The sequence below is a fragment of the Leiobunum rupestre genome, chromosome 7 (genome assembly GCF_980474605.1).
Source record: "Leiobunum rupestre chromosome 7, qqLeiRupe1.1.hap1, whole genome shotgun sequence".
Classification (NCBI taxonomy): Eukaryota; Metazoa; Arthropoda; class Arachnida; order Opiliones; family Sclerosomatidae; genus Leiobunum; species Leiobunum rupestre.
The window spans coordinates 38,821,448-38,848,454 of record NC_143390.1 but is presented as its reverse complement, the minus strand read 5'-3'; the positions used below and the strand labels follow the sequence as shown (position 1 = coordinate 38,848,454).

The 27,007-nt window shown below is 36.4% G+C and overlaps 1 protein-coding gene across 4 annotated transcripts in view; it reads left to right on the top strand.

Moving 5' to 3' along the window:
* LOC149936244 (RNA-binding protein 24-like) overlaps positions 1-27,007 on the top strand; it is a 124,312-nt gene that overhangs the window by 72,108 nt on the left and 25,197 nt on the right. For all 4 annotated transcript variants that reach the window (XR_016482326.1, XM_090181074.1, XM_090181075.1 and 1 more), the window contains exons 3-4: positions 11,366-11,492; positions 16,706-16,760. Coding sequence is in view for 3 of the 4 variants with exons in the window: in XM_090181074.1 (XP_090037200.1) it covers positions 11,366-11,492; positions 16,706-16,760 (182 nt within the window). In the remaining variant the exon portion in view is untranslated. The remainder of the gene's footprint in view (positions 1-11,365; positions 11,493-16,705; positions 16,761-27,007) is intronic.

Here is a 27,007-nt window from a genome sequence, read left to right as displayed (position 1 = left end):
TGATATAAAACTTACTTCACGAAATAACTTGAATATAGTCATATTTGTTGTCTCGATTAAGACGCTGGCCGTACGTTTATTTGGATGGAAAATAATGAAAACGTGTAATCACGATTAAATAATTACAAGTCACGGTTGATGGGCGAAATAGGTTTCTTTTAATTCGCGTAGTTGGAAGCCGACCCTCATTATAAGCGTAATTGTACAACGCCTTGATTACCACCCCCTTTTAGTCAATTGAATAAAGTCGACACGCGCCGCGACAATCGTACCGGCTCGGCAGCGAAATCTCCAGCGCGTCGCTCTTTTTGTCAGGAAGTCGTTCTGGTCTAACTCGACTTAATGAACGCCCTTGGCGAGTTGGGCAGCCTATTACCCCGACTCTATCGACCACTGTCTCTTTTGGAACGGAGGAGTATTCTGTCGGAGAATTTCCATCAACGTAACCTTGTTATCAAACCCCAAAGAGCAATGATATGTTCCTAATTACCTCGGCGCTGTCTGCCGCGATGCCATTTAGCCTTCTCCTTACCAACCGGCCCCGGAATAGTACATTAGAGAGGAACTGGGCGTGAAAAGGTTTTCCATAACACCGCGGACTGCATTAGTAAAAGAGGGGCTGCGCTAACTAACGTAATATCTCTTCGCGTACCACTACTTGGCCGACGCCATTTCGGGTCCTCTCGAGCCACGGTCACACTAGAGCTTGTAACGCGGTTTAGGTCGGTTTGAATGCCAGTTTTGACCGCCGACGATAATTCTTGGTTCACTCCGGTTCGCTTATAGCCAAGGCTCAACGTAATTTCAAATTATGACCAGAATTTTGAAAATACTCAAATGTATCCCAAAACAATTAGTTAATCATGTTCACTATACATACAGTATTATTATTTAACATTATTTAGAATTTTATTCCCATTATTTTGGAAAATACTAGCAATTTTACTTCCCCGCCTTGTCGTTTTGAAAGCGATTCTAAGCGACGAGTTGCTTCCCGAACCACGGCCAACTTCGATCTCTCGCGCTACAGCGGCCATCTCATTCGTTGACGTTTCTGTGTTAACCTATGAGCAAAATATGTGTATGACGTCAGCGCCCCTAGCGGATTATTATTTTTAGTATAGTTTTACATTGAAGACAATATAACCACCGAGCGTTACGCTGAACTCCTACACGTTATAGTACAGTTTATAGGGGGAAAATCCTTGCTCGCGGAATTTCGACGAATGTGTTGGCCGCTGTAGCGCGAACAGCGCGTGACCAAAGTTGGCCGTGACGAACCAACACGAAGCGATTTCTCACGCTGGGGGCCTATTCTGTAAATATTCGAAATCCAATTTTCGATCGAAAACTAGATTTCGAACTTCGAGATCTCGACGAATGGTATTCGGTAAAGATTTCGAATAAGCATAAATCAATGCAAATTGTCGAAGTCGATTTCGACATGGTATAGGGTATCGAGATCGAATTCCCATTCGAATTTTTACAGAATAGGCCCCCTTGTTTTGAAAACTAGTTATCGAAAACGAAGCGATTTTAAGGGTAAGTGTGAACCTGGCTTTAGCGAGGCCACTATGGCGATTTAAAAGCGACTGATAATGGCGGCCTCCACGCTTAAGTTGGTCTATTATAGCGAATAGAACTTTGTCCGGAATACGTCCTTGGTATAGCGGTGGCCGGTTTCGTTAGAGGCGAAAGATTGGGGCCTGGCGAAAATTGCACTTCCGATTTGGGGAAAGCCTTCAGCGGATCGGACCATACGGCTATTATTATGACGCTTGGCTGACTCCACTTTCGTCCGTATGGATCTGATCTATAGAAAAGCCGCGATACAGACGCCAATTGTCGGGAACCGCTACTTTCTTTCTCCCTTCCCCCCGGCTCTTCTCATTGTTACATCGACGCCCATAAAGAATGTCTTCTAACGTATAAGCCCGATAAGAAGGAGCTCCGAATATATTGTCATTCTCATTTTTTATCACCCGTTTTATTCCCAGTAAAATATAAATTTTCTCGCCTTTTTTTTTCTAAACTATTTATAAGAAAGCTTCTTCAACGGAGTAGCTTCGTAAATATGAAAATATCGGAGGAATATGTAAAACAAAAGTGAGCTCCTAAGAAACTCCGAGTTAGTTTCACTCCTATTTCGAAAGGAGTAAGTTTACTATACTCTTAGTCGATCCCGAGTATATACTCGCCTTTTCTTCGTAATGCAAACCGTTTATCTTCATAGTCAGCCCACCCCGACGGAGGTACCTGGAGTTCTATCGATGTCCGCTAAAACAGGGACCATTCCTAAAGATCCTCGCCTATAATACTTAAGAGTTAGCCCACCTTTGGTGCGGTCGTTTTTGACTCGACTGTCAACTTCATCCGCGCTCAAACGCTTCGTTATCCGAACCCCCGTTAATCTCGCCCGTAGAATGTACGGGAGTACCTTAAAATACCTCCCCGGAAATCGTTTTTGCGCCCCCCCCCCCTTCTAAATGGGATCGGCAGAAGCTGCGTAGAAAGGGTATTAAGGGGAGATCGCCCCCTCCGGTTTCCCCTTTGTTCCCGGGCACCTCCATCCGCTCCTTTTCCTTTCCCGGCGTGTGTGGGGGTGGAGGTAATGGGCCATCTCCCCCCTCCTGCCCGCCCGAGTACAGAGCGCCAGGAGCGGCGTGAACTTAACGCGATCTGTTTTTCCTGGCCGTGTATCCCGGAGTGTTGTTTACGAGTACTACGCCCAGAAATTGAGGATACTTAGACGAGAGGGTGCAAGATCTTCGACCTATCTCTCTCTCTGGCTCTGTTCCTTTAAAGTTTGTCGATGGGGAGTGATGGTGTTTTGCGGTTTGGCAGATTAAGGCGAACTCTATAGTCAGTGTACGCGAAATGCCGCATTTCGGGGTCGACCAGGGGTGCGAATTTTCTTTTAGAAATGTTTTTATTTTGTTATTGCCGTAACATTGTTGCAATTACCCTTAATTATATTAAATATAACATTGATAGTTACTATGGTAGTTTTCTCGGGTTACGGGCGCTACCATAACTGGCGTATTTAACCATAAAAGTATGGGCCGCGATACTCGTAGAGTGATATCACACAAAGTATTTGGATCAAACAGTTAACAATCGTAATTGAAATCTTCGTTCACTAGACCAATGTTAAACTTATTTTCCTTTATTATCTTTCAATATTTAAATATTATCTTTCAACATTTAAATGTTATCATTCAACATTTCAATATTATCTTTCAATATTTGAATTTTATCTTTCAATATTTCAATTTTATTTTTCAATATTTCAATTTTATTTTTCAATATTTCAATATTAACTTTCAATATATCAATATTATCTTTCAATATATCAATATTATCTTTCAATATATCAATATTATCTTTCAATATATCAATATTATCTTTCAATATATCAATATTATCTTTCAATATATCAATATTATCTTTCAATATATCAATATTATCTTTCAATATATCAATATTATCTTTCAATATATCAATATTATCTTTCAATATATCAATATTATCTTTCAATATATCAATATTATCTTTCAGTATATCAATATTATCTTTCAATATTTCAATATTATCTTTCAATATTTCAATATTATCTTTCAATATATCAATATTATCTTTCAATATATCAATATTATCTTTCAATATATCAATATTATCTTTCAATATTTAAATATTATCTTTCAATATATCAATATTATCTTTCAATATATCAATATTATCTTTCAATATATCAATATTATCTTTCAATATATCAATATTATCTTTCAATATATCAATATTATCTTTCAATATATCAATATTATCTTTCAATATATCAATATTATCTTTCAATATATCAATATTATCTTTCAATATATCAATATTATCTTTCAATATATCAATATTATCTTTCAATATATCAATATTATCTTTCAGTATATCAATATTATCTTTCAATATTTCAATATTATCTTTCAATATTTCAATATTATCTTTCAATATTTCAATATTATCTTTCAATATATCAATATTATCTTTCAATATATCAATATTATCTTTCAGTATATCAATATTATCTTTCAATATTTAAATATTATCTTTCAATATATCAATATTATCTTTCAATATTTAAAACCAACAGAAGTTTCCCTATATTTTCCAAAACAAATGCCATCTATAAACTCCTATAAATGGATTCAAAATTAAAAACAAAATTGTAAATTTTTTAAGGCTTTCCTATGATCACTAAAATTGAAATGAGCAAATATAACAACCCTTAATCATTTCAGTTTTGCATAGTTTCGAAATAAATTTAAATTGGGATTATTATTCCCTCATCGCCGTATAAACCACGCTGGTTCTATTCCGGGCTTCTACATGGATAATTAGCGAAAGGGCTATTGCCTCGTGTCCTTTAACTTTGATATGATTGACACACCGAAAAATTTGTCGGAGCGCGAAAAGACGAGGAGAAACAACTCCTATCTTCGGCAACTTTTCATATTTCCTCTCCAACCCAGAACGAGAGAGAGAGAGGAATCAAAAAGATAAAAGTATGTTTGATGGGCCCTTTTTCAAAGTCGGAGTTGGGTGGAAAACGGCTATCTGCTTGCTGAGGATGCCTAAGCCTTTTTAGCGAAAAACGATGGTTTGGAACGGTCTTCTTTACTCGTCGTAGCTCTAGATTTCAAGGGTGGGAAACTGCGGGGGGGATTCATAGAGCCTTATGCTATAATCTATTTCCGATGGACGATTTTTTCCGGACGCAGGAACGTGGGGTTTTGCGGGGGGGACCAGTAGAATTTTTTTTCTAAAATCCTTCGAAGTTTGAAAAAGGGAAAAATATAAAAAAAATTTACAGGAAAGATTTGGTACGAAGGTTCTCCGTTCTTAGATTAGACAGTTTCATTTTTTTTCGTAGGCGTTCTCTTAAATTTTTTTTATTTATTAGTCCTATCAAGCTTATTTCGTTGAAGCTTGAAAAGATGAGGAGATTTTTTTGGGAGCGTGAAGGAGCCAATAAGGGGCTTATGGGGGATTATTTTTCTCTCGTGTAGTGTGGAGACAGTTTTTGATGTCAGTCTTTTGATTTTAATGCGTTTTGGTTTCGTATCGGTATTGGCGCGATTTATAAGTGTTTGGAAATACTTGACACGGATATGTGTCGTAAATATTTAAAGGTATTTTTTTTTTCGTTGCCGCGTTGACTGAAATCTTTTCCACGTGGATTTATTTTCGTAATAAATTACAAAAATCTGTCGTTAATTCCATACCTTTTCCTATACAAAATTGCGAAATGCGAGAAAAAAATCGTATAAAAATCACTCAAGAAAATCGTCAAATCTCCTAGAAAAAATAAAGTCAATAAATTATATTTTCTATTTGAATTTTTGAAAAATATTATTGGTCTATATAACACGTGAATTTTCGGCTTTGTCTCAGACTGCTCTTCCGAATAATTTCAATAAAATCCTAAAAAAATATTCAATTTATAATGTTATTAATACCAAATTAATAATTAACCGTAAAAAGCATTTTTAAATTCAAAATATAACTTTATTATAACATAAAATTAAAATTAATTAGAAATGTATATTGTGACTATTAATCCGCTTTCATTATTTTATTTTATTTTATTTTATTTTATTTTATTTTATTTTATTTTATTTTATTTTATTTTGTTTCGTTTTACGATTTGATTCTACCATTTTTGAGTCTAGTTACGAATCAATTAAATTTATAACCTCATTTTATCTAGTTGCAAATCAAATAAATTTATTTCCATATTGCGCAAAACAATACAGTTTCAAATATGGATCATTAGTAAACAACGTATACTTTAGGCAAACACGTCATTGATGGATACGCGAGAAAATAAACCATCTTAGTAATAATTCCAAGAAACCTTTTTCAAATATCAATAATAACATCATTTATATGCCATATATTTTGCAAAATTGGCGCGTTTCTAAACAACGGTTCACTTTGAAAAACACGTTCTTGATGGATTCATTTATGTATAATAAACATTGTATAGGGAAAAAATATTTAAAATATACGGTTTGGTTGTTTTTGGGAGAGGAAACGTCTTAAAGGAGGGAGATTGATGAAGGGATTTTAGTTCGAACCCTCCCCCCCCCCCCCGTTCCCTATCTTAAAGCCATCTTTAGAAAATGCCGAAGTTTAGACGAAAACTATTTATAAAATGAGAAATTCATCTTTCCTTTTTCCGCGTTTTAAGCGAAATGACTGGTAAATATTTCTCCCGACTCGTTTTTCCCTTACGTGAAAAGTCGTAAAAGATGGCGCTTCGATCGTCACTTTTGCCTATAAGATATACGTTTCTTCGTCTACTTTTTCCAAGTTTATTTTTATCTTTTTCCTCTCAAAACGAAAAAGCCATTATCGGCCATGGAAAAATAGAAACAATTTCACTTCGATTCCACCCTCCTTAGCACGCCCCCTAATTTTCGCCGTACTAGTAAGTTACGCCTCTCGCAAACTAAACCCCCTCCCTACCCTCTACTTAATTGCTGTTTCGACCCGACGATTGACTGACTATCTCTTTCGAAAAACGATCGAGACTTTAATGTACTACGTCGCTTATACACTTATAGAAGACGGTTGAGATCTTTAAACGGAATGACGTCATCCCCGTCTTTACCGCGTTGTCATCTAGAGTTGGGTTTGCCGTAATAGGTCTAATAAAAATCGCCGTTAAAGCTAAAATAAACCATCCCTACTCGTTGCGTATTTTTGGGAAAACAAGTCTTTTAGTCTCGGCGGCCTCCGAGAGAGGCTTCCTTTTCATAAAAGTTCAAAAACCGAGCTGCTATTTATATTTATATTTTCCGAAGCCTGTCTTCCGCCTCCTCCCCCCTCTTTGACAAGCGTCGCTGGCCTTTTGTTAAAGTTATCCTCACTCCTAGCGCGACTTGAGGGATGTGAAATATTGACAATTTTATCTTGGCGCGACTACTGCGTAATACACTAAGAGCGAGCTTTCTACCCATTTTCGGTCACCGGAGAATGACTGTTCCCGTCAATGTAAAAATAAGTTTCAATCGCGTCATATAGGCGTCTAGAGTTACTTTATTTTCTTCACTCTGGGTTTATTTAAATTGCGTTGATATTTATCAACATATCTATTAGATATCTATTAAATAAGGGTTCGTACACGACCTAGAAAAGTCAGGGAAAAGTAAGGGAATTTGAAAATGGCCCCAAAAATTCAGGGAATTTGATAATGGTTCCGATAATTCAGGGAAAAGTCGTAGAATTTTTAAAATGTCCCCAAAATTCAGGGAAATGTCATGAAATTAGAAAATGGCTTTAAAAATTAATGGAAAAGTTAGGGAATTTTAAAATGTCCCCAAAATTCAGGGAAATGTCATGAAATTAGAAAATGGCTTTAAAAATTAATGGAAAAGTTAGGGAATTTTAAAATGTCCCCAAAATTCAGGGAAATGTCATGAAATTAGAAAATGGCTTTAAAAATTAATGGAAAAGTTAGGGAATTTTAAAATGTCCCCAAAATTCAGGGAAATGTCATGAAATTAGAAAATGGCTTTAAAAATTAATGGAAAAGTTAGGGAATTTTAAAATGTCCCCCAAAATTCAGAAATTTGCAAATGATCTAAAAATCTGGCAAATAATTTTTTAAAGATGTATTAAAAATACATATTAAATATTTGGCAAGATTTTACCTCAAACCATTTATTAATTCTACAAGAAAGGTCAGGGAAATTTTTTCAAATTGGTCAGGAAAAACCTAGGAAAGTCAGGGAAATTTGAAGCTCTCTGGCGCTCTTTTAACTCATCGTAGGAAACTGGGGAAAAAACAGGCATACTTCTCAAATCATCCCCTACAACTCCTTAAAATTGTTGCATCACCTTTTGAAACACCCTGTATATTATGATAACGACTATAGAGAGAATGGATAATTATATCTTCATTGACGTGTTAACAAACCACCCACGCGTAAATATATGTACTAAAGTTTGGTAAGCGGATAATATTTATAAGCTGTTCTTTTTGGCAAAGACAGAGACGAGAGAGATAGAGAGGGAAAGTCGCTGATGACGTATATCCGGCAAAGTCATCGTCTCAAAATGTCGCCCTTTTTAACGTCGTTCCAGCTCGTGTTTTTCCCAAACTTTTTTCTTTAAATATTTTCAGTTTTTATACATTTTCCCGTCGACTAGAGCGACTGAAGCTGTGACAGCAGCTGCCGAAACTGCTCATAATCGGTCCAGTCGCGGATTTAAGTCGCGATTTTCCGGAGAAGCGAAGGGATTTTTGATATCGGCGTATGGCGCCACCCATCGCCCAAAAAAAAAGCGAGCAAAATCGTTCGAAAATCGCCAAATATTACGTTGCGGTAGAGACAGAGAAAAATGAAAAAGAATTGGTCCGAGAAAATATTTCTTTTTATGTATGAATCTATCGCGTATACGATGTCCACGGTGGCTTTCCGACCAAAACAGACCTAGATATAATAATAATAATAATAAAAAGAGTATACGTTTCTCTTAAAAAAAGGGGGTGGAACGACGGGGTAAACTTTGCGAGGTTTTTGTTACGAGCTATTTTGAAAAGTTTCTAGATAGTGGAATCCGGGTAAAATAGCCAGCGGAGAAATATCCGTTATAAAAGTTTGGCCGCCTTTTTTTGTTGGCCGCGTTGGGAGTCGATCTTATTTTCGCCAATTGTCTTCCGCTTGCGTGTTTTTTTTGTCTGACCGGCGTTGAAGCCGACTCGAGGCGGATGGCTAGACAGGCGGCAGTCGGGTTTGATAAAATTCCGGCCGACAGAAAATGACTCTTTTTCCGATAGAAAAAAGGCGAACGGACGAAAATCAACTCTGTATGATATTGATGATGCGTTTTTCGAAAGATTCTTCTGTTTTCAGTTTGTGTCTGCGGTTTTGTTATTAGATGATTTTCAATAACTGGTCCGATTATTGAACGACTGATAAAAGTCGCGAGAGGCGAAGTTTTGTTCTAAAAAATATTTATTTGGTAATAGAAAAAAATTAAACCCATTTGAAAGAACGTAGAAGAACAACGCGTACTACATTTAGTATGTTAGAGAAAGATTAAGCGCGTTCAAAAGAACGTGGAAGAACAACGCGTACGTCTGCCGCGTTAAGGAATTTACGTTTTTGTATGGGTTTAATAGAGAGATAGAGGGATATTAAGTTAATTCAAAACAGGGTTGGCTGATTTAAATCAATGATTTAAAAAATCAATGTTTTAAAAAGTCATTGATTTAAATCAATGATTGTTTAAAAAGAATCGTTGATTTAAATCAATTTTTATACAGTATTTTTGAAAAGGAAAAAAACCTCGCCAATTGCTATAATTTAGGTTTAAATATAATTTTTCTTGTACTTCCCCCCTAATGTTGCATTGGATTCTACCTGTGGGTGGAGATTCCGCCGAATTTATTTTGTAAAGTACCAAAATAGGTTTTAAAAAGAAAAACTTTTATATGATTATTAGCTTGAATTGAATAAATACATTATATAAATATATATATATAGATTTAGATATAGTCTTTAAAAAATTATATAAACCTTTGAAATTTTAATTAAAATAAAAAAATTAATAAAAATTAAAAAAATCAATAAAAATCCGATTTAAATAAAAAAAATCGAATTATTTGATTTTTTTTAAATGAAAAAAATTGCCAACCGTGATTCAAAAGAACGTGGAATGACAACACGTACTACTTTTAGTCTGTGTACATTAGAGCTACGTCCGTACGCGTACACGAATATAATTGTTGTATGGGTTTAATAGAGATAGAGAGAGATTAAGTCCATTCAAAAGAACGTGGAATGACAACGCGTACTACTTTTAGTCTGTGTACATTAAAGCTACGTCCGTACGCGTACACCAATATAATTTTTGTATGGGTTTAATCTCTCTAATATATGTATCTAGATAATATTACTGAATTAATTTAAACTTTAGATCATATTTAATAATAGAGTCGTTACGGGTTCTTTGAACCATTTGAAACCTTTTACATACCTACAATTTCAGCCCTCTGAAATGACGGCAAACGTCTTTTGAAAAGATTTGACGTACAGTATTCCTAGTAAATTAATACGAATTCGCGTATAACATTTAATATTTAAATTCCTAAAGTACGTGTGGTATGTAAAGAGGAAAATGTTATATTGTCGGCGTGAATAATTTCGTCTATACTTCCTTTACTTATGTAAATTAATTTAAACGACGCGCTTGACCGCTTTGTCTGGGAATGTTAAAATCGCGTAATTTGTTCGTAGTAGTTAATTTAAAAGGAGTTCCTATACCGTCGCCGTTAAAACAAAACCACGTATCTTTTCGGTGGCCTTTTTGAGAAAAATTGATTTTTTTTTTATTTTAAAGGGACTTGTGAAATCGCGTGTTAGGTTTTTACACGCGAGTTAATTTTATAGTTAAATAATTTCGTTTCAATATTGAATTTATGAGGATTTTAATTTAAAAATATTTTGCTAAAGGGGAATTTTTAGAGATACGTGGTTTCGCGTCATGAAGTGAGATAGGAGCTGGAAATAAGCGAGATACGTGCTTTTGCGCGAAATAAGTTGTGAATATCAAAGATACGTTTAAATGTTTTCTCGGTTTAAAAAAATAAATCCTATTGCAACCTATTAATGTTTTTAATGTTATATACGTAAATTGGGGTGTAGAATCTAAATATGACAATTTTGACAAAACCACGTATCTCAAGTTACGTGGTTTTGTTTTAACGGCGACGATACACGGCTCCGCTATATTAATTAATAACTCTAGCCATTTGTGTTTGTCTCGGCTGGTGTAGGAGATTCCTTCGTCTTACCACAATACACACACGGAGTCAAGTCCCGAGTAATAAGAAGGACGCCCTCTGGCGGTTTACCTTCGATTAATTTCGTTAGCATCCCGACTTATTCCAAAAATAACAAGAGTCGAGAGGCCTTAATTTCCCCTCTCTTTAGTTTCCTCCTCGCCGTCTTACCCCTTTTTGGCCAATTTATGGAACACGGCAGAGAAGAAGAACAAACTAGCGGAGGGCTAATTTTCGCGGCGGAGACGCGCTAAAAACCCTTTTTTCTCCTCTCTTCTCCTCATCAAAGCATTCGATCACGGAATGACCGAGATAGAATGCCTCGAGTATAATATAGTCTTCGCGAACGTCCGAGCGATTGTCCGTCTAAGGGCGATACGGAGCGTACAGTCTGTACGTCCTTAATCGTATATAACGGCTGGTTTATTTTTGCCGAGAAACATTGTGGTCGAAGATGGAAGTGGGAATTCAGGCGGGGGAGTGTGCGACGGTCTTAAGTAATGAAATGTGTTTGATTGTCAGGTGACGATGGTGGACCGAGAAGCGGCGGAGCGAGCGGTGAAGGAGGCCAATCCGATTATCGACGGCAGGAAAGCGAACGTCAACCTGGCCTACTTGGGGGCCAAACCCAGGGGAAACGTCCAGAACGGTAAGCGCGCAGTTTTATCCGATTAACGGAGCTAACCCTGGAAATTCGCGGCGCCGGGAAATAAAATCGAACATTATATATAGCGGACGGAAGGAGGAAAAAGTAAAAAGTTACCTCCAACTTTTTAAAGCACCGAAGAAAATTTAACCGTTTTCCCCCTAGCCTAGGTGAAGACGAAGATTAGCACCTGTTACGAAGGCGATAAGTTATCCTTTGGGGAATGCGCTCTCCGAGTTCCCAAATTTGGAGAAACGTTTTAGTAAACTTTTTCCTCTCTTACTGGCAACGTCTTTTTGGACATTGTCGAAGAATTTAACAAGTTTTTCCGCGAGCCGTTGCGGCCATACGCCGAGGGGGCGCCAATCGATTGGTAGGGTCACCGGCTGAATGGAGCGCCCTCTTTTCTTTCGGGTTCAATTGGCAAAATGGGCCAGCTGACGGGATCTTTTTCCGCAGCCGAAAAATAAGAGGAGGAGAGTATTTGTCCGAGAATAGATTGTCCAGTTTATTTTCAAAGGATTACGGTTAAGCCTCTAGTCGGGACACCTTTTGTTTTGTCGCTTCTATATCCAGGATTCCTTTTTCAAATGCTCCTCTATACGGACCATCGCTTTTTTCAAAATTGCTTTCTTAGTGCTTGCATTCGATTTTTTCCCAGCTTGAGATTAAGTGGTCTATTGTAAAATATTTATTTTAATCAATGTTTTCAAGTTCGGGTGTCTTATAAAAGGAAAGCTATTGTATATTATTGGTAGGCACATTTATCTAGATATTTTATATAAATAATTACATTATTGGTAGGCACATTTATCTATATATTTTATATAAATAATTACATTATTGGTAGGCACATTTATCTATATATTTTATATAAAAAATTACATTATTGGTAGGCACATTTATCTATATATTTTTATATAAATAAGTACATTATTGGTAGACACATTTTTCTATGTATTTTTTATATAAATAAGTAAAATAAGTACAGGCACGTTTAACTATATATTTTTATATAAATAAGTACATTATTGGTAGACACATTTATCTATGTATTTTTTATATAAGTAAAATAAGTACAGGCACTTTTAGCTATATATTTTCTTATATAAATAAGTACATTATTGGTAGGCACATTTATCTATATATTTTTATATAAATAAGTACATTATTGGTAGACAAGTTTATCTATATATTTTTATACAAATAAGTACATTATTGGTAGACACATTTATCTATATATTTTTATAAAAATAAGTAAATTAAGTACAAGCACGTTTAGCTATATATTTTCTTATATAAATAAGTACATTATTGGTAGACACATTTATCTATGTATTTTTTATATAAGTAAAATAAGTACAGGCACTTTTAGCTATATATGTTCTTATATAAATAAGTACATTATTGGTAGAAACATTTATCTATGTATTTTTTAATATAAATAAGTAAAATAAGTACAAGCACGTTTAGCTATATATTTTCTTACATAAATAATTACATTATTGGCAGGGTAAAGTAGAATCCTTATTAATATTTTAAATTAGGTAGTCCATTATATAATTAAAGAAAAAAAATTAAAATATAGAAAATTAACGTCCGAATTATTTTAAAATATTCTAAATGTATTCAATAATTATTGTTGAAAGCGTAAAGCCTCTTAAATCCGCTAATTTATGGATCCACCCCGGAGAACGCGTCATAACATTCCGAAAGATTTACATAGATAAACGTCCCTTCTAATCTGTCCCTTCATTTTGATATATCGCGAAACGGCGACGCCAATTCGAATTGTCTGGCGAATCAGGGACACGCCAGTCGTCGGTACTTATAAGCCCGAGAGATAAGAGGGGTATGATTATAACTTATGCATTTCTAGGTAATAATCTCGATTCAGGCTATAAATCTCCGCGTCGGAGCTGGGAGGGAGGCAGCTAGGGGGAGACGGAAACTGTTTGATCCGCGTCCATTAATTCTAAATAGACCGGTGAGATGCTCGGGGTGAAGGGTTGCCACATCGTTAAAACGAGAATCCCGCCCTCCCTACCACCCCCCTTCGACTCATTTGGGGGGGGGGGGGGGTGGGCACACTCTTTACGGGGACCCAAGTATAACAGTGGTAAAGAATCCGTATACAAACACAATGAGCCAAATGCTATACGATATTAAAACGAGAAACAAAAGGGATATATTTATAACTGGCCAATTCTGTCGAGCGGGGTTACGGCTTCGATGGTGTGTGGCTCGGTCTTGGGCGTGGACAATATACGCTGTAAGGGACTCCGTATTAGTAGTGATTTTAAGGTGGGAAGAAACGTTATCGTTCCTGTGAAACGCAGATTTGCCACGGTACCTGGAATTCCTGGAAAAGTCAGGGAATTTGAATATGGGTATAAAAATCAGGGAAAAGGCAAAAGTCAGGGATTTTCAAAAATCAGGGAAATGTCAGGGAATTTAATTTCGGTTTCAAATAGGTAACTTTTTGTTAACATGGTTAGCTACTAGTATATTTTTGTGATAAAATGGTTAAATAGTTTCTATTTTTTAAGTGAAAATCAAAGATTTATTTCTCTAAATATAGATTTTGTTTTTAAATGCATAAATTTAGTAAATTAAATAGCATATATAGTCCTATAAAATCCTATTATCTTGTAAAAATAGTCCTATAAAGTCCTATATTTTTATAAATATAATCCTATTTTTACTATAAAAAAATGAAGATTTGAGTGGAGGCCCTGTACTAGCTAAGGCAGTGATTGCAGAAGTATATATTATACTTCTTACTAAAGAAGTATCCGTATCTAAGCCATTATAAGGAAACGTACCTTCGCGTACTCCTCCTAGCGATATTAACTTATTTTCAAATCCTATTTTCCCTCTGTAATAGTTTAAGAAAAACGTACGAAGTAGTTCTTCCTTTACTATTTTTCCTTCTAAAAAGTCTTTTGAAAAATTAGTAGGAACCTGTGAAGAAACATGTTTCAAGCAAATAACAATATACTACTTTCGTGAAATATACATTAAGTTATATTAATGATGGTAACCGTGAACTCGAATTAAACGACTGACTTATATATAGAAGGATTGTATTCTTAATAACGTTTCAATTAGTGTATCTCCTAAAATAGGTAGTTTTCTAACTAAATGTCTAAAACTGTAACAATTGTTATGGTTGTACATATCCAGGTGGAGGAAATCAAATCAAACGTTGAATTATTTGTGAGTGGTATTCCCAAATAGCCTAAAAGTATTAGAGAATCCACTGTCAGTGTGTCGCTTACCGTACTAAAATGTACCCTTAAATAGGTCCCTTTAAAGTATAGTTCGTCCGTGGGATATCGTCGTTCCATTGGATTCGTTTTCCCCTCTTCAACTTCCCTTGACGTGACTGTTCACGCGTCGTTTCCCCCAGCTGCTGTCCCCAAACATCTCTCCCAACTCTTCCTTTTAGTCGCGGTTAACGCGGCACTACTTTATTTCCTATCGGTGTATCCCTCCGCCGTAGCTTCACGCCTACGGTACAAAAAGAAAGCTTTCCGTTTTCCTATTCCACCAAAATTACCCCCGCATTCGTTTAATCGAACGAGCGCGCTTTCCCGTATTAACAAAAACAGTAAGCCTTTGTTTCGCTTACGATGCCTAGCAATCTCGTCCATCTTATAATTTATAAGATTTTATATCGAGCGTAGCATTTTGCGTTTGATGGTCGTGTTCTCAAAGTGGCTTGTTAGATCGATATTGTTACGGTTGTTGTTAGGGGGTGCTCCGAACCGAGAACTTGTTTCCGTACACTTAGCGAAGGACTGAGGCTGGGGAATCCGTTGTTTCGCGTGGCGCTCTTCGCGTGCTGGCGCGCTGATGACGCTTTGTCATTTCGGACCCATCCCAGACTCGCTTCTCTCTCTCTCTCTCTCTAGATAGATCGTTTTCGCACCGATGCGGGAATGTTGTATATTAGATATAATAATATATTAAAAGAAATAGGGGGCATCATCATTTTTTATCCCGTCATCTTCGCGCGTGTTGTCCTTAAAGATATATCTCTAGCGCCTTTGTTGCGTTATTCCCGTTTATAAGCGACGCACGCTCGGCTGCGCCTTCCAAAAATATATCCCCCGGTGGGTGGCTTCGTTCGGGTTTGGCGTACTTCGCGACATTGCCCTTGGAACACTTCTACAGGCGTTTTCGTTTATTTTTCATCTATTTTTTATTAGGCTTCTTATAACCTAAGCAGGGTTGCCACGGTACCTAGAAAACCTGGAATTCCGGGAAAAGTCAGGGAATTCGATTATGGGTATAAAAATTAGGGAAAAGTCAGGGAGTTTAAAAAATTAATCTAAAAATCAGGGGAATGTCAGGGAATTTAATTTCGGTTGCAAATAGGAAACTTTTACTAAAATATAGTTTAAAAAAATTCAAAATAAGTCATTGAAAATCTCCAGAGATGGTCAGGGAAAACCTGGAAAAGTCATTGAATTTGATTGTGAAAAAATTGTGGCAACCCTGCTAAGTATATTCAAAATATTTTTCGAAATTTGTTTTAAAAATTGTATCTAGAATTAGCAAGTGAGAATCCTTAATCGGTGTAAAAACCTGTACATAATTTCAATTATAAATAGTTCGTTTATAATCCCTTTAGAGCGCCAAGTTCGTTCACGGCGTATTTTGGAACTATATTATCAAAATGTGAAACCGAGGCTTAGAGAATCCTTTAAAAAATATATATAATGGTTTTTATTAAAACCGATTAATTTAATTAAAGCTTAAGTTTAGCGAATATTTATCTTAATTATTTCTCCTAATCCTTAATTGAATTTTATATATATGATTTGTGAATATACGTAAATTATCAAAAGTAAATGAACCGAAGTTATCAGGCTGCTATACTAACTATGTCGGAGGCGTTTTCCTTATAAAGTTACATTTTGCCCTCGAATTTTAAATTTTGCGCGCTCCTAGGACAAAAAAAAGTTTTTGTTTTTATGAAAACATTTTTTATACATAGAAATAGCTATACCTACAATTTCCAAGTGCAATTTATCGCGTCAAAATACAATTATGGAAATTAGCTTTTATTTGACTCGATTTTCTCATCATTTTCATAAGGAAAACGCCCTCTGATTCTGAGCGCTATTTCGATAACTTCGGTTCATTTACTTCTGATATTATCTAATCAAATAAAAAGCATTAAATAATGTTTTTTTTTTCTGTTTCAGGCTTTCCATTCACGGTGAGAGCAGGATATCCAACGGTCGTTCCGGGGCAGTATGGGTAATTAAAAACATTTCATTTATTTCTCAAAATATCATCTACACCGCATACATACCATTCCTAAAAACCATTTTTCAGTGGTAAACATTGCTCTCAAATTAGTATGGTATATCCATTCATTTTCTCGTACTACCTCCTTTCTTCACCAAATTAGTAGGATTAGAAAAACCGTAAACAAAATTTGGTTTTGTCGGCTTGTTGTTTCCCTAATGATCAAGTAAAATCATACTCATCTTAAGGCCTTTTCACACGAGCCAACTTTTTGATCCAACTAGATGAGTCAACTTGAGTTGAGTAAACTAGTTGGTTCGTGTGAATAAAAGTTCAATGAGTTGATCCACCAAAAAAGTAAGCGAGAAAAAAATGGATCACTGATCCATTTTTGCTGACTCAGCATTTTGATTTGAAAAGTTGGCTCGTGTGAAAAGGCCTTAAGAAAATATAGTTTGATGTTGATAAACACAAAACACGTTTACACCGAGAGCATAATTACCTTTAGAATGTTTTTAATCATAAATATTAGATTCCCATTCAAAAATTCATAATTAAAATGCCAAAATACGCTTTCATTTTCATTTTCAAAGCAATTTAAATTCTCAGTAACAAGGAGACATCGCGAGGTGTTTCTGCCCGATTTTTTTCAAACTCGGGGGTTAAGTAGACCTCCATGTACCTTGAATGGTCGGTCATTAGTTTTGCCATGGCATCCAAAAATGTGTTTCGCAACTCAAAATTAAACTTTCGCTGCGTAAAATAGCATGGCAAAATCACGTCTTGTATTTAATTCATTTTACCCAATTTTATCCATTTTACCGAATTTTATCGATTTTACACAATTTTATCGATTTTACCCAATTGTTTTGCCAAAATTTTAATTTTTTACAAGCCGTGATATTCCCATGAAAGTTTAAATTTTAGTTGTGACACTTTTCCTTAAGGGGGAAGACTACAGTGGCCATTGTCTACTTTCGCGCTCTTTCAAGCTGAACTTTTTTAATTTTGTATTTTATCTTATAAAATTAATATTTATGTGTAGAACAGCCTCTTGTTTAGTGATCAAAATAATTTTGACAATTTTAAATTTAAAAGTAATTAAGTTATTACGTTTTAATTCGGACCCCCGGAGATAAACAAGTTGGGCAAGCGCCCAAACTACCCTTTAGTTAGGACCTTATATCTCTTTATCTATTAATATTAGAATTATCAAAATTATTTTAAGCAATAGAGGAAGGTTCAGCCTAATAAGAAAAATATAATTCAATGATGTAATTGTTCAAACCGAAACGTTCAGCTTGAACGAAAATGAGGCTTTTACTATATCTTCCCCCTTAAAGAGCTTTCAAGGTACAAAAAGGTCTACTTAACCCGCGAGTGTGAAAGAAATCGGAGAGAAACGACTCGGGATGTCTCCTTTGTAGTCTTGGCCTCAAACGATAAACAAGCTTACGGACGGGAGCAATGACGTACCCGGAATTGTAGTTAATTATGTATTCTCCATATTTTCTTACGTCACGATGAGAAAAGATGTAATAACAAAATTTACCCTTTTCATACTTCCTCGTATTATGTTACTTATGTTATTAAATTAATAAGCATACTTCGTTTTCACGAGAAACCGAATATCAGAGCGAAGTCAATTACGCTAATCGCGGTGACGTCCCAAAATGGCCCTGAATGGGACCAAAAAAAACTCCACTTTCTGTTTGCGTTGATCGGCTGATTTCGTAGGCTTTAGCCTCCCAATCAGAGGGTGAGGGGGGGGGTTACTGGGGTAAACATACATTTCAATTAAGCTTCATCCGCCCTTCCATTCCTTTACTTAAACAAACGAAAAGTTTGGCGCTTTCCGACCCGTTGAATAGCGCGTCGTACAGTTAATTATTCAAATGAGCCTAAACCTCCTTTAAACTATCTCGTTTTGCTGGCGTTAATAGGCGAGAGGTTTAGTTCTCACCTACGACGACGCCGAAGCTAAAGAGCGGGGTATAGTCTGCACTCTCGATAGTCCTTACGCCTTTCACCGTGACTATTGGGTAAACAGTGAACTGGATTGCGGTAGTTTTAAGGTCCGAATGATTCGAATGACCTTTCCGGCCTTTGCGCTGGCCATCTAGTGTTAAGAAAGGAAATTAATTTAATACGATTTCACACTCGACTCGGCGTTCAACCGACCCCACCGTCTTCGTTTGTTTTATTGGCGTTTTCTCGCTACTTTTCCGACTTTTAGGGTTTGATTATTTTCGTCGTGGCGAGAATCGTTAAATTCAAATTGAGGGAACGCGCAATTCCCAGCGTTATTCGCCTATTTTATAATCATTAGCACCCATTTCAATTTCTTGGGCGGTGGATCGTTAAAAATATTTATCTTTCCAAACCTAGTTGCTACGGGTCAGGGAAATAAAGAAAATAAGTCTAACGAGTCAGGGAATTGAAAAAACTGGTCTAAAAAGTCAGGGAATTTTAAGAATTTATAAAAAGTCGGGGCATTTAAAAAACAAGTCTAAAAAGTCGGGGCATTTAAAAGACTGGACTAAAATTTCAGGGAATTTTAAGAATTTATAAAAAGTCGGGGCATTTAAAAAAACTGGTCTAAAAAGTCAGGGAATTTTAAGAATTTATAAAAAGTCGGGGCATTTAAAAAAACTGGTCTAAAAAGTCAGGGAATTTTAAGAATTTATAAACCGTCGGGGCATTTAAAAAAACTGGTCTAAAAAGTCAGGGAATTTTAAGAATTTATAAACCGTCGGGGCATTTAAAAAAACTGGTCTAAAAAGTCAGGGAATTTTAAGAATTTATAAACCGTCGGGGCATTTAAAAAAACTGGTCTAAAAAGTCAGGGAATTTTAAGAATTTATAAACCGTCGGGGCATTTAAAAACAGGTCTAAAAAGTCAGGGAATTTTAAGAATTTATAAAAAGTCGGGGCATTTAAAAAAACTGGTCTAAAAAGTCAGGGAATTTTAAGAATTTATAAACCGTCGGGGCATTTAAAAAACAGGTCTAAAAAGTCAGGGAATTTTAAGAATTTCTAAAAAGTCGGGGCATTTAAAAAACTGGTTTAAAAAACAGGTCAATTTTAGAATTTGAAAAATGAACCGATATGGCTTAAATAGGAAAAATTTCAATTTTATGTTGTCAAAAACATTTTTCGTTGCCATGGCAAAACCGTTACCCATTGAATAAATTCCCTTTAGGATTTTTCAAGTTACATGAAGGTCTACCAATCCCCCGATATTGAACGAAATCGTTGTGTAACACCTCGGGTCGTCTCCTTGTTAGTTGAGTAAACAAATGGTATCATTTGCAGAGTCATTAATTTGTTTTATTTTATGGAAATGTTCATTCTATTTTTGTATCAGTTAGTGGTAATAGTTACTATTAGAAGTGTAGAGTGACGTTGAATTCACGTCATAACAAAAAAAAAATAGTGCGTTTATTGAGAAAAATCCAAAACTCCAAATAAATATATGAGGCAAAGAGAGCGTATTAGGACTAACGGTTTGGTCTGAAGTCCAACAAAATATTACTGGTCATTTTAGAAATGGCTCTCAATATAAACTGACCCTTATATGAAATATAATTATAAAGTTATGGTATTTGTCAGTGGTGAAAATAGGTAATAGGATGTCTAGGTAACGGTACAACTGTTTTGTTACTTATGATATGACATTTTTTAGAAGTACAAAGTGAATACGTGATAGCAAAAGGATATAATAAATTTTGCAAAGTAACCTTTTAACTTATTTTGCGAGGAAAATCGCCCCCTGTAAACGTACCTTCAGAATCGAGAACTAGATAAATATTTGCCACTAGATGGCGCACGTTACACGCCACTATTAAAAGTAGGGTATTTCTAGAATCGAAGCCATACCCCCAGAATCGAGAACTAGATAAATACTCGCCACTAGATGGCGGTACACGCCATTATTAAAAATGTGGCTTTTCTATAGTGAAAGCTCATACCTCCAGAATCGAGAGCTGGATAAATATCCGCCACAAGATGGTGGTACACGCCACTATTCAAAATATGGCTTTTCTAAAGTGGAAGCTCATACCTCCAGAATCGAGACCTAGATAAATATTCGCCACTAGATGGCGGTACACGCCACTATTAGAAATAGGGTATTTCTTGAGTGAAAGCTCATATCCCCAGAATCGAAAACTAGATAAATATTCGCCACTAGATGGCGGTACACGGCACTATTAAAAATATCGCTTTTCTAAAGTGGAAGCTCATACCTCCAGAATCGAGAACTAGATAAATATTCGCCACTCGATGGCGGTACACGCCACTATTAAAAATATGAGCTTCCACTCTAGAAAAACCCTACCTGCAGATTTCAGACCTAGATAAATATTCGCCACTAGATGGCGGTACATGCCACTATTAAAAATATTACCTTCCACTCTAGAAAAGCCCTTCAAAGGAAAGGAAATAATGCACTTTTGGCGACGCTGTATTTAAAAAAAAAAAACACCGATTCCAAATTAAATTTATATAGATCTCTAAAAAGACGCGTTATAAATGAAATTGAAAAATATCAAATAAGAGGGAGGAATTTGCCGTCGCTTTAAAAATAAGAAGTGTGGCAGAGCCCCTCTACGCTTCGATCGGAGCAGAGAGAGTGAAAAATCTCCGAAGTTTACATTCCAATATTGAAGCCTGCCCTAGAACGGGTCGATTCTCCAAGCTCTCTCTCGTCGGATAGAAATGAAAGAAAATCCATTATTTACGGTAAAAACCTTTTTGCGACCCCCAAATCAACCCTCCTCTCGCTTCGCGCCTTATCAGGGAGGGACGTGGGCCCATTTTTTTGGCACCACTCGACCATATTTACCGTAACGTTTTAGTAAATCCAGTAAAAGTCCGTATATTTTTCGTCAAAATAACGACGTAAAGAGTTCAGGAATATGCTCTTAGACAAATGGCCCTTAACATCCAGAGGACACTTCTGGGAGGTCGGGGATCTTGGAGCTGTTTACACTTCCGCTTTTTGTTTTAAGACTTCTCTTGATGTCGCCATTATGGACTTAAGAGTGCGATGATAGTATCTATATAAAGTTTAATTCGTTGCTAGGTTGTAACGGAAGAATATCCATCTAGGCCCTAAAACCGAGGGGCAGGTCACTTCCATTTTGGGTGCGTCTTAATCATAGTAAAATGATTAAATCAGGGTAATCGCGATTAAATCAGGGTAATCGTGATTAAAAAATCTAATCAAGATTAGAAAATATTATCACGATTTAAACGAGATTTAATCATTTTAATCACGATTTAATCAATATAATCGGTCGAATCGAGAATTTATCATTAAAATCAAAACTAAAGTACGATTTAATCATACTAATCACGATTTAATCCTTTTCATCAGATTTAATCCTTTTCATCAGATTTAATCATTTTAATCAGATTTAATCATTTTAATCAGATTTAATTATTTAATCATGATTAAATCATATTTAAACATTCTAATCATGGTTAAACTTGATTTAATCAACTTAATCGTGATTAAATTGAATTTAATCAAAATAATCACGATTAAATCGGATTTAATCCTTTGAGGGGTGCGTCGTTAATCAAGGAAGTGACCTGCCCCTCGCATAAAACACGAATTTTCGTAAGTTGAATAGGCCTGAGAATTTGTAGCTAGACAGGCACCTAGCGGTTCTATAAAAATCCCACCTACGTAACTAGTGAAATCGTACCTACTGACATCGAAACTAGTCCCAGCGTTAAAAGTATTTTTCTGATGCAACAGCAGAAACGACATCTTTTCGTTGATTAGTTTAGTCTTTATTTATTTTTTAGTCCGTCGCGAGCCCTACTTTGTTCCAAAAGTCCGTAAACCTTACAATACCAATACTTATTTTAATAATATTATTATTCATTTCCGCCGTGTTATTCCACCACTATTAATTTTAATATATATTACAGTACCTATATATAATAAAATACTACCAAACTTCCTATATTTGCTATTTTTTCTTATATTTTCAATGCCTTCCTATAAATTCCTTTAATTTTACCTTATCTATACTATATTCCTAAGTGTCTTCTGTCTGTCTGTCTGTCTGTCTGTCTGTCTGTCTGTCTGTCTGTCTTGCGTCTGTTTCTCTATAGACGTCCGAGCCGTTCAACCTAGGACCTCCAAATTTCTCACAGCTATTCTTATGGCGCAAAGGCAGCGAGTCGCGCTATTTACATCGATTTCCAATTAAGTTAAGTAATTAAATCATGTATTTTGCCCCTGGAAAGGTGCCGTGAATCCTGCAACCTACATACACATGTACAACCAATATTTTTCTGCCTCAGTCAATTTCGCGGCTGCGCTGGGGGGCGGGGGGATAGGGTTTTGTTTATGACTCAGTCTTCACGAGATTTTAGTTCTAGCTGGGGCCCGGCCGAAGGACGGGCTACCCAGCTAGTTTCCTATATTTTCCTTTAATTTCACCAGTTTTCATTCATTTTACTGGTTGTACTTATTTTAATTTTAAATTTTATTTTGAATTTCCACCAAACAATAGTTGTCATAATACACAAGAATAATAACTTTTGTTTTTCCGTGTAGTATAATCCAAAAACCTTTCGTCGTCGTGTACCCATATGTATCCTATATTTTACTTTATTTGGCCTATTTTTATATTTTCCTCTATTATGCCTATGGTGTTTTCCATATTTTCCTTTATTTTACGCCTTTTTTATCCTATATTTTCTTATAATTCGTGTTCGGATTTCCTATTTTCCCTATACATTTTTCGTTTAATTTCCCTGGTCACCCTACGGGAGCTATTATTAACTTTGAGACGAGTTAAATGTTATCTAAATATTAATAAAATCACGTTTAACGCTAATTACACTTAAAATCTTAACCACATTAAATAAACATTATTAATCCGCTTCACCGGTCGATACAAGCATCCATTTTGTTTTAACCCTCTCGTTCTATGCTGAAGATAGCTCAGCTATACAGTGGAAGCTAGGAGCAACAAACACAACACCCCCCACAAGGAGAACGCAACCCGTCAAAAGTCGTGGATTTTCTTGCGTACGTTTTTCATTGGCTAGACGCTTTAGCGCCTGCTGCCGTCGGAAGGGGAAAATTTGGAAATTGTCTCCCCCCCCCCCCCCCCCGCCCGTAAAACATTCAGCGTAAAGGCTCGTGACGCTCGTCCAATGAAATTCGTACACAACCCTTCGTTAGCGTGTTTAAAGGCTAGCTGCGTTCTCCTTGTGTTTGTTGCTCCTAGGTGGAAGGCATTCGTTGATCTGTCTTCTTATAAACCGTCCATGTTGAAATTCGCGCCAAGATCACGGCACGCGACGTAGATGGTATTGAGTGCGGGGCTGCGTCATTTACAAGGGGCTAATGCGATGTCCGTGTCCGTCCGTCAATTTTAGTTAAAACGAAGCCTGTTGCCGGCGAGGCTTATCGGAAGCCATTCATAGTTAATGAAGCCTCTTTACTCTTTAGCTATAGAGGCGGATTGATGAGCGCGCCCGATCGCCATTCCGGGTAGAAAATAAGTCCCTGGCGGCGAACTTATTTATCTATCTACTCGCGGCTCCTCTTCGCCTTTATGACGTTTTTAGGCCTACTGAATTATTCCTCGAGTAAGCCTTAAAACCCGGGAAGTTGCTGAATAACTTATGACGCGCTAACGTGTTCGCTACTTTGCTTTTCTCCCGACGCCAAACGCGCCATTATGTATTCGAGCCTCTAATGGATATCTCTTCCTCGGTAAAAGGAGATGGAAATTTACCTGATGAGTAATTGTTGTACCTGTCCGCCGTGCTAATTTTCTTTGTTCATTTATTGCCCTTTAATAGCCAGTGGTCGCTGTATCCGAATTGATTTAATGACCGTACCCATACAATAAAAAGGTCGTAACTCGGAAAATTGAGTTTCGAAAAATTCGACTGTGCATTTTTGTAGTCTTTAAGAAAATAGTATAGGGTTGCCACACGTCAGGGAATTTAAAAATTGGCCTAAATTTTCAGGGAAAGGCCAGGGAATTTTAAGAATCAATAAAAAGTCAGGGAATTCAATTTGATTTTGACACTTTTTGAAGGCAATCTTTCTCTAGATCTATGAGAAATTCTGTTCCTTGAAAGTTTTGCTAATATTTTAACGTTGCAATAACTTTAATACTGAAATATAAGTTTATTTAAATTTATTAACTTTTGATAGAAGTAAAATATAAAATTAAAAATTTTGGCCATAATTTGGTCAAGGAATTTGAATCTGAACATTTTGTGGCAACCCTGTGAAAAATCCGTTTTTAAGCTTTGGTTAAGAAACCCGTAAGATAATAATAGGATTTGGAAAAAAAAATTATACAAGGAATAGACATAAGCAGGATTTATTTGTTAGAAAATGTTTTAAACTAAAGTTACGATTAAGTTTACAGCTATGGAAAAGGTTTCAGACAGAATTACGATATTGTTATTCTCACGAAAGTCTCTATAGCCGCGTTCACACTAGCCACTTTGGAACCGTTTTGAAACGGTTTCGAAAGATCAAATTGTAAAATTTTGCTATCGAATGTATTTATTGTATGGCTATTAATACAGTTGACACCGAAAGTGTTCAATTTTATCTTTCGAAACCGTTTTAAAACGGTTCCAAAGTGTCTAGTGTGAACACGGCTTATGTAATAAGATATATATTAAAGCGTCACTATCCAAATTCGGCGCATTATCAAACAACTCCAGACTTCCATTAAACCCTACAAAAGATAAAATATTTCATTTTAACGGCTTAAAGTATTTTCGAAACAAATAGCTTCTATTTTCCGCGAAATTTCGCTAAATGTTCGTTTAATAAGCTTTACTAATTTACGCCGCTTATAAACCAAATTAATGTCTGGAAATTATTTACGGATTATCTACGCTAGGATAATTTCTAAATATACGAATTCGACCGTTTCCATTTCTTTTTGACCTACTTTAAAGACACGGTCTTTCAAAATATAAAAGCCACTGTACATCTTCAATTTTGCATCGTGTCTTCTCGGGGGCTCCTCGGGGGTTTTAGAACAGCCAAAACTAGCGAACATATTCGAGGAAAATTCTAACCTAATTTCGCCCCGAAAATCTCGATCTTGCAAATGCAGAAAGTTTGTTTTCTCCTTTGTCTTTTTTTTCTTCCTTTCATTCTTTTTGAGAAGACGAGAAAGAAAAAGCTTTCTTCTTATCCTCATCCTCCCCGCACCCCCCCCCCCCCCTCCGAAATGGGGGATCTAGGATTTTTTTTTTATTCACCCTTATCCCCCTCCCCGTGTTCTCCATCTTATCCGAAGACAGTTCTGCTCCATCGCTATGTGCGAATGGCGCAATCGGGGGTGACGATTGCGGAAGGGGGGGCCTGATGTTATTGGTCGATAAGTTCGATAACCATCCCATTAGTGTCGCGCGCTCTTTTTTTCTCATCCTCCTCCTCCTCTATCTCGTTCTCTCCTCCTTCCCAATGCTCCCATCTTCATCTTCTATACCTGTATAACATCCTTTGCTGTTTCGTCCATTCTTCTTATAACCGAAACTATCTCGATTGACACTTTGATCAACGCCGAAATCGACGGGTAAAGTTGGCGATGGTGGACGCTTAGTCGTAATGTCAGTTTAAAGGGATAAGACGTGGTTCGGCTTTAAGCGACTTCTGGGTGGGACCCCGCGATGGAGACGGGCCAAGATGCTAGGAGGGGGGAGGGAGATGCGGTGGCGTCGGCCGTGTGTCAACGAGTGTTGCCATGGAAACCTTTCGGTTCCGCGTCGTTGATTCCCAACACCCGCCAACTTTCGCGAGATTCGATACGGGACGATTTCAATTTCGCTTACATCCTCCGTTCTCTCTCCATTGCAAATTCTTCGCCACTGTATTTTTGTATACGGGATGTTCGGAGTGAATTCTGCCCTTGGTACAGGGTTCGTACAGAACCTGGATAAGTCAGGGATCTGTAAAGTGGAGGAAAAATGTCAGGGATAAGTCATGGATTTAAATAATTTCGTAGAAAGTCAGGGATAAGCCAGGAAATTAAATAATTTCGTAGAAAGTTAGGGATAAGCCTCGGATTTAAATAATATCGTAGAAAGTCAGGGATTTAAATAATTTCGTAGAAAGTCAGGGATTTAAATAATTTCGTAGAAAGTCAGGGATTTAAATAATTTCGTAGAAAGTCAGGGATTTAAATAATTTCGTAGAAAGTCAGGGATTTAAATAATTTCGTAGAAAGTCAGGGATTTAAATAATT